This window comes from Ahaetulla prasina, chromosome 15 (genome assembly GCF_028640845.1).
Source record: "Ahaetulla prasina isolate Xishuangbanna chromosome 15, ASM2864084v1, whole genome shotgun sequence".
NCBI classification, from domain to species: Eukaryota; Metazoa; Chordata; class Lepidosauria; order Squamata; family Colubridae; genus Ahaetulla; species Ahaetulla prasina.
In genome coordinates this window covers 18398996-18407573 of record NC_080553.1, presented here as the reverse complement: position 1 = coordinate 18407573, position 8578 = coordinate 18398996, and the positions used below count along the sequence as shown (strand labels likewise).

The following is an 8578-nucleotide window of genomic DNA, read 5'->3' as shown; positions in this document are numbered from 1 at the left end:
CCTTCCCCTCCCCTCCCCTCCCCTCCCCAGAGGCTGGTGTGAGACCTTGGCACAGCTGGCTGGGATGCCTAGCAGAGTCTCCGAAGAGTGTCAAGTGCCTCACACCTAACAGGCCATAAAAGGCAAAGAACGAAGGCAGTCCCTCCGTCCATCCACTACCCTGTTGTGAGATGGGAATTGGACAGTGGTGGTTGCTCCCTATTTAACTGAAACTGTCCAGTCTTTCTCTGCCTGCATATAAACTTAGATCCTTATTTAAAACCAACTTCAGGCGAGAGTGATTTGCAGGAGTTTGTTTATTATTAGCAGAGACCGCCCAACCCCGAGACGAGTGGAGTGTCTGGGGGAGATGGATGGAGATTCAGAAGGCGGCTCTGTTTACGTCCAGAATGCCTGGCGTGTCACATATCCCAGTGCTGCAGATCGAATCCGCAGCCCTTCCACTTGCTGGCCAAAACCTCTTCTCTTTTCACCCTTCAGCAAGTTGGGGACCAGACCGAGCATCACGGGGGAGCCGGGGTGGGGCAGAGAGGCCTTCCCGGCGAAGGTGTGCCAGTCTGCGTTTGATCTCTCGTGCCCTTCCTGAAGAAGGGGGGTGAGCAGAGCCTCTCTTGACCATAAATGAATGCAAAGGAAGAACATGAAGCGTCACTGCTGGGGCCCAAAAAGGCAGGTTGCTGGGAGTTCCCAGAAAAAGCTGCTTCCACCCTTTTTCTTCAGAAAGAGAAAACGGCCGAGAGCTTTTGAATCTGCAGCTCGTCCTTCCAGCACGAACGTTGGCGGTGGCTGCTTCTGTTCAGGTGGGAAAAATCTCTGGTACCTTTCCTTTTAAAACAGTTGTTTCTTGTCCCACTGTTGGATGCAATGGTTTTGGTCAGGCTAATCGTTCTTCTCTAGGCATAACGGGCCTTTTTAAAAACCCGCACGCCTCCCTTAGGCTTCTGATAAAATGCAAAGTTGACGGACTGGCAACGGGGCACCGATCTTCTTCGGGTTTCCTCTGCACAGGAATTTGGTCTAGGGGGTTCCGGCCCCTGCCGAGCATGGAAGCTGCAGAACGGCCCCGCTTGCCAGAGAGCAGCAGCGGGACACAAAGTAAACAGCCCCCACACCTCCGAAAGACCTCCAAAATGTCCCACCACGCTTGGACTTCAATGGCGGAGCAGGAGGCTGGTGCCAGCCCCTCGGTAAAGGGCAGAACGGGCCCCATTCAGGTGTCCACGAGAGAAATACAACTGAGCCGAAGCCTGGAAGAGAGAGGAACAGGTGTGCAGATGTCCGGAAAGGGCCCAGAGGGGCCGGTGTTTCCAAAGCAATGCTCGGAAGAAGGCAGGAAGGGGAATGCTCTTTGGTACAGGTTGGAAGAAGCTGAGCTCAGCATCGTCACCAGCCAGGGAGAAATCCACCCTTCTGACTCTCCGGCAGATTCTGAAAGGAAAAGGGAAATGACAGACCGCACTTGGCCCTGGGTTCAAATATATAACTTTGGCCGCCAGCAAAGCTGGGAGCGAGAAGCTGCAGGTGGGAGCAGAGAGATGACCGAGGCTCCCCGGGGGGCCCTGAGGTGGCAGATTTCCCGGTCGGATTCGGAGAGCAGCAGCGGTGCGGAAAGCAGGCAAGTCAACAGGCTCACGCTGAACTCCCCTGGAGAGGAAAGCAAGGCCGAGATCCTGAATTGGCTGGATTTTTCTGCGGGGAAGGAGAACGGAGAGACAGAGAGCCAAGAAGCGGAAGAACAAACTTCCGGCAACCCAGCCATGGTCACTGGAGAAATGGTGGCTGGTCTCCCTTGGCCTGCCAGAGCTCCCAATGGCTGTCACGTAGGTGGAGAAAGGAAGCCAGAGGAGTCTGAGAGCATCAAGGTAGACAAAGGCCTCGAGATAAAGAGGCCCACTGTCCTCAGTCTTGATTTGGTTTCTCCCCAGACTAGGAAACCCTCCAAGCAGACCTGCAGCCCCTCTCTTGCGGTCAAGGAAGATGAGGGGCTCTGTGGCCAACTGGGATTTGATTCCCGCAGCCCGGTGGAGGATTTGCAGAGCCCTGAAACCGAAACCCGACCTATGGAGACTTCCTCCGAGTCTTCTCCAAGCACGGTTGTGATGTTGCTGTGTTCTTCTCACGCTTCCAGCCAAGCTTCTGGGGAAACAGCCCAAGGAGACGAGCCTCTTTTGCCACCGCAGCAAAGAAAGAGAACAACACAACAGGAGGAGGAAAAGGCCCTGAAAGTCGCCGATGTGAAGAAGACGTTTGAAAAGCGGAAGCCGGCAGCCAAGAAGGTGGCATCACCTGCTAGAAAAGGTGAGATTGGAGCCTAAAATAAAGATGGCTTTTTAAACACGGAGCCTTTGTTGGCTGCCCAGGAGGTGGCTAACCAGGTAAGATTGTGTGTTTATGTTCAATCCTCAAATACCAGCTAAAAGTGATTTGGATTTTCATTGAGTGCTTCTTCAGACTGTCTTGTTTCCTAGGAGTTACATCTTTGATGTGCAGAGAGGACCATGGAATGAATAAATAACTATGCTTTGGTCAGCAGGAGTCTTCCTGATTTTAGTGCAGTCAGTCATGTCTGCTGGGTTTGGAGTAAGGAGATCTGAAGTCCAGATAGCAATGAGAGGCCTTTCCATGGGCAGCTGAAGGGACGTCTCATGGGGCTGTCATGGCTTTCTCTGGTCCCCCTTAGTTGGTACATGAAATATTTGTACTCAAAAGTGATTTTCTGGAACTGTTTTTTCCGAAAGAAAAATGTCGCCCAGATGTTCCTGCAGGTTGTTTCTTGTTTCTCTAATTCTGCAGCATCCCTTTCTGGTCAAAAGCGAACGCCATGAAGAAAAACACACCTGTGCTTCCTTATCCATTTTCTTTGGATAAAGAAAATGTTATTTCTCAAGGCAGCATCAAAGCCTTTTGTAGGCTTCTGGCAGATGAATAGGTAATCAAGCTGGCTTTAAAAAGGAACAAGCTCTTTTGGGGGGAGGGCTGGAGGGGAGAGAAACCACACTTTCCCTCAAAATGAACCCAAATGATACCTGGGCTTTTTCAAGATTCTGAATCAAAAAGACAATCGGGATGATCTGCTGGCCAGTTGCGGTCCTGGGAGAGACTTTGGGGAGTTTATTTTTATTCATTTCGCCAAGCATGTATTTCATGACAGATACAAGTGTAAACATAATTATAAATACATAAAATGAATACGATTAAAGGGAACTTTAGGGCAGGGACGGTAAGCACGCTGGTGCTCTTCTGCATGCCCCTTACAGACCTCTTAGGAATGGGGTGAGGTCTACAGTAGACAGTCCAAGGTTAAAGGTTTGGGGCTCTTTGTCCAGCTGGTCTTTCCAGGCCAACATCTGGAGCAGGGGTCTCCAACCTTGGTCCCTTTAAGACTTGTCCCTTTAAGCAAAGCTGGCTGAGGAACTCTGGGAGTTGAAGTCCACAAGTCTTAAAGGGACCAAGGTTGGAGACCCCTGATCTGGAGGGTTTGTGTGTTCGCAAATGGCATGCAACCTGAGCTCTTGGAATGAATACGGTGTGCTTATGGGCTATGCAATGGTCCTCCTCCTGGACCGGGTCTCTGCCAGATTTGCAGGACTGCAAAGCCCATCATCCCCTGCCAGAGAAGCCCAAGGCTGGGGATGATGGGGGTTGCAGTAGGAAGGGTTAGGCGGTGCCCCACCCACAACCAGAGCAGTGGTTTTCAACCCTGGCCACTTTAAAAGGCGGCCGGGGAGGGAATCTCCAACCCACCGCCGGCGCGTGTGGTTCGCCAACAGCAGGTGCCTCGCCGGCCGATGGGCGCCGCTGCGCCTGCGCGGCAAGCGAAGGGGGCTCGTGAGAGAACCCTTCGCCCGCGCGGCAGCCAATCGGCCCGCTCGCTTGGTCGGACCCCACCCCTCCCGCAGCCGGGATTGGGCGAGCGGAGAGGCGCGCCGGGCGCCGATTGGCCTTCCGCGCCTCCAGTCCCGCGGGCGCGGTCGGGAGGGTTAGAGGAGGGCGGGCCCGTGGGCGGGGCTTCCGCGTGCCGGCCCCGCCCCCCGCCCCCTGGCGGCCGGTCCTCGCGCGTGCAGGCCAGTCAGTGCGAGGCGGCGGCGGCGGCTCTGCGGGCTCTTCGCGCGAGGAGGCTCTTCTGGGGCGGCGGAAGGCTGCTGGGCTGCAGCGGAGGGCCAGGTGAGGGGGCGCCGGGGGCGGCAGCAGTGGGGAGGGGGCGCCGGCCGGCTCTTGGGGACGCCCGCACTACAACTCCCATAGTGCGCAGCCGGCCTGGGGCTCTTGGAAAGGGCGAGACTAGCGCTCCCATGGTGTCCCTCGCCTGCCTGGCTCCACCTGCCCCTCAGCCTCGAGGGTCCCCGGGGGGGGCGGGGAGGGGTCGTCCCTGCCCCCACTGGGCTCTGGACTACAAACCCCATCCGCCTCCCCGACTCGCATGGTTCTAGCTTCCCCCCCCCCACCTGACCCAGGAGTCCGCCTGGCGCGGGCTGCCCGCTTTGGGGTCTGCAGGGCGCCCCGCTCCCCGAGTGCGTCATTGCACCACCCCCCGCCCCGGGCCCAGCCCGATGGGTGCTGTAGTCCGGCCGCTTCGGTGCCGGCGGCGGGGCTTGCAAAGGGCCGGGAAATGCAGTGGAGGAGCTGCCCCGAAGGCTGCCTTGCACTTGGGAGCCGCCTCTCCCGCGTGGGGTTGCGAGGGCAGAGGGTCGCTTGCGGAGCCGGGGCGGGGGCGAGCTCCGGCCCAAGATTGCAGCCGGGCGAGGAAACAAACGGTTCGGGCCGCCTCCGCCAAGGGGCAGCGGGGCGTCCCCGGGGACCCGGCGGAGCAGTTGCGTTCGCGGGGCGGAGCGGGGCTGGCTGGGAGGGGTCGGGGGGGATTTGGGGAGGGGGGGGCCCGGGGAGGCAAAGAAGGTGACCCCCTTCTTGGGAACAATTGCGGGCAGGATCTGGCAGGGCTGTGGGGGGTGGGCGGGTGGGCGGCGTTTGGAATAAGACGATGCCCCTGTGCCAATGGAAGAAGCCGCGGCGGATGATGAGGATGGCACGCGTGCGGAGGGTGGGGAGGGGGAAGCACGGAGCGGTGCCCACCCAGGCCGGGCAGGTGGAAGAAGAAGGGGCGCCCGGCCTGCAAAGGGACCCTGGCAGGCGGAGGAGGAAGTTGGCGCGGCCCTCTGGGTGCAGCTCAGGGGAAGGAGGAGGCAGGGTGCCGCTGTGCCAAGGGAAGAGCCAGATCCAGGTTAACGGAGGCGTGCAGGTGTTGGGTGCAGATTGGAGAGGAGGAGGAGGAGGAGGAGGGCCCCGTGTGTGGGCGATGGGCACTCCCTGATGAGACAGGGCCAGGCAGCACCGGCCATCCCCCAGCCGGCTGCACTCAAGGGGCAAGGGGGGGGCTCCTGGGGCGGGGTGGTGGTGGCACCCTCTGGGTCTCAGCTTTCATGGCAAGCGGGCAAAAGCACCGACTGCAGGAAGCCGGAGCAGAGATGGCATCATTGCTGGCGAGGCAACGGGCTGCTGCTTTCCTCCATGCTGGAACCCGCTTTGAGCTGGCGCATGGAGTTTCAGAGGGTCCAAAGAGCCTAGCCAGGAGTTTGCCCTCTTGCAAACGTTTGTGCGTTGTGTGTGTGTGTGTGTGTGTGAATGCAGCTGGGGGTGGATGGAAATCAAAAGAGTTCCCTTCGGTTTGAACAGGGCAGCTGCGAAAACTGGAAGCCCGGTGCTGGGATGCAAACCCCTCTCCTGCCCACCTCCCTTTCCACCAGCTTTCTCCTTCGCCTGGTTGGGTGTAACAGTTGGTTGGCCAGGCGAACCTTCGGCCTTGCAGCCCTCAAGGCTGCTTCTGTGTGGGATGCCATGCGAGTCTTTTGTTCTTCCAAGGCCGGCTGCCATAGGAGGGGAGGCATTACTCAGCCCTCTGTGTGTCACTGGCTCTCTCTCCCTAGAGGGACCCTTCCTTGTCATGGGGGGGAGGAAGGGATGAGTAAGCCTCTTGTCCTCGTAGTTATTATTCCCACTCTGGGCTCCTATGAGGTTTACTTTAGAGGAAACACTTACAGCCACGCTCACACGTGCCTTTTATTTCTTATCAGCTTCCCTTCAGCTTCCCGTCTCACCAGCTGTTCTCTTTCCGGTACAAAAAATTTAATTTATAGGCTTCTGGGAGCAGGGCCTGTACAACTTGTTTCCCAATAGCAAACGAATCGGTGGATTTTTGAAACTATTTTGAAACAATTGGACATTTCCCTGTGCCACGGAACAGCCCTGCACAACATTGTGGCAACGCTTGAGCGAATAAACAGTTTACGAGTTGATTAGCTAGACGGTGGTTAGTTCAGTCAGTTGTTGTCACGGTTAGCTGTTTATAAATCTGAGCTGCAGAAAAGTGATAGCCTGCTTGTGTGTTGAGTGCGAACGTTCCTTCTCATTGCTGACGGATGCTGTCATTAGCCCATGGGTTGTCTTTGGCTCCTGCACAAAATATTTTCTTGGGGAAGAATTCCCTTGGCAACTGACTGTGGGGCCGATGCCAGGATCCAAACTATGGAATATGGCCCTTTCCACGCCGGATGATGGATGTATGGACGGCATGCAGAACCTTCTGACGTTCCTTTGGCTGGTTTTGAGTGCCTGCTTGGCCGAAGCTCCTGACCTCTGTTTGTGAGAATCCTGACTCTTCCGACCCTGGGTGACACTTTGTAGGTGGAGCACAAAGGGAGTATGAGATTGAGCGAAGAAGATCTTGGCTCTGCACAATAACACAAGGTATGCAAAGCTATCTTAACGATGAACCCCGACATTTTGTTTCTCTCCAAAACTGTACCGGAGTTTTATTCCACTAAGCTCCCAATTTTCACCCTTGTCAACCGTTAACATCTGGAGGTCTAGTTTTGACCTAATTTTTCGACTGAATTCCAAGATCCATCGTGGAGCACTTTGTGCAAAAGTCGAAGAATGTCGAGCGCAGGAATTAATTACGGCTCCCAGAACAGAATGAAAGGCTTTCCTTGCATGCAGAACTGCGTGTCTGCTGCTGGTGCCACGTTTCCTTTATTTCGGCCGTGTAATTTGGGATCGGTATGTGCCTCTGCTGTGTGTCTTTTATTTGCTGCTGTCTCCGAGGTTGCTGCTTGAGTCCTTGTCTCAGTCGAAAGCCTGCGCGTCAGTTGAATCAATCCACCAACCGGCCAGGAATCTCTGCTGCTGAAATGACTGAAAATCCCAGCAGTGGATCCCAGTCGATCTTCTGGGCCAAAGCAACCTGGGATCAGTCCAAGGCCCTTGGAAAGCGGCCAGGAAAGGATCTGGCAGGAAGGAATCTGGTGTCAACAGTGCAGAACCTGCACCAGCTGAGAAAAGGGCCGCAAAGGAGCTTGCTTGGCAGAAAAGTGGTTTCATTTTCTTTTTTTTTATTTGTTCAGAAAAACAGAGGTTGCTGCAACTTGCTGACATGGCTCTGCTACCGGCCAGCAGGGCCCTGCTTGCTAAAGGTTGTATTTACAGAGATAAAAGATCAAGGCGGCAACAGCCTCTGCGCGCCCGTGCACACACACACACACACACACACAACCCAGGAGCAGAGTGTTTTTTTCCTCCCTGCTGCAGGCCTGCCAGATCTGGTGGGCCAGATAGTTCTCAGTGGTCACAAATTGTGGCTGCTGCTGCCGTGGTTCAGTTCTGCCTGCCGTGGGACTGAGAGCCTTTTGGGCGATCTTCACACTTCTGGCATCTCTTAGATCTGGGAAGGGCTCCAAGCGTTGCGAAGCAGAGGGCAGAAGTCTCCGCGATAAGAGGCACGGCCGGCAACGCTAATATTGTGTCATCATGAAGCAGGCCGGAAGGGAAGGAATGTCAAATGAGGCTTAATAATTTCAAATTTATTGCAGGCGTGCTAAAGTTGAACGTGTTCATAGTAAATCCATTAAATGGCTCATTTGAGCAGGGCATGTCCACTTGCGCCTCTTAAAGATAGTTTGGGGCCTTTTGTTTTTTAACATGTTTGGAGTTGTCTTACACCCCTGTTGACTTGAGAAAGGCTTTTGATTTCCTTGGAAAGGCCGGCTGTGCACCGTTGTTTAAAATTTGGATTGCCTCCGCTGAGAATACGGACGGCCAGTTCATTCTCTTTGAGGCATTTCCCCTCTGTGACCAGCGGGAAACCAGATTGCATGCCGTTCCTTCTCCACCTCATTCTCCTGGGAGGTGTAGTTTCTCTGAATATCTCGCTAGAGACTCTTGAGGGTCCTCAGTTTAGGAAGCCACAGCCCTAGGAGTCCTTTGAGGACAATGACAGTCCAGGATGTCTGATTTGTGGAACCCTCCTGGATGGATGGATGGAGGCATTTATTTCTCTCCCTCAAAGACCACCAGAATCCAGAGGCTCCTGGGAGCTGATAAAAACTTAATACAGATGTGCAGATAAGGAGGCCATAAAAGATCAAACCAACCATGGCCATCAGCTCCACCATGAGATGTTGCCAACCAACCCAGCATGCATCCACATTTTCAGAGACTCAGTGGAAGAATTCCATCCTGGCAGCTTTTGAAACGAAGACGTCTTTAGGATCGGGGCCACATCTGTGAACCGCTGTCCTTGGCCACC

General features: G+C 55.2%; 2 protein-coding genes across 3 annotated transcripts in view; both read left to right on the top strand.

Annotated features, from left to right (window-relative positions):
- The first annotated feature begins 807 nt into the window (after positions 1-807).
- Positions 808-8578, top strand: part of LOC131185903 (uncharacterized) — a 10925-nt gene continuing 3154 nt past the window's right edge. Inside the window, exons 1-2 of one of the 2 annotated variants that reach the window (XM_058158888.1) lie at positions 808-2298; positions 2794-2905. In XM_058158888.1, the coding sequence (XP_058014871.1) occupies positions 1044-2298; positions 2794-2825 (1287 nt within the window). In that variant the 5' untranslated portion in view covers positions 808-1043 and the 3' untranslated portion in view covers positions 2826-2905. Of the gene's footprint in view, positions 2299-2793; positions 2906-8578 lie in introns of those variants that run through there. The other variant, XM_058158887.1, reaches the window with a different exon arrangement.
- CORO1C (coronin 1C) overlaps positions 4025-8578 on the top strand; it is a 27949-nt gene continuing 23395 nt past the window's right edge. Inside the window, exon 1 of the mRNA XM_058158880.1 lies at positions 4025-4164. The gene's annotated coding sequence lies outside the window, so the exon portion shown is untranslated. The remainder of the gene's footprint in view (positions 4165-8578) is intronic.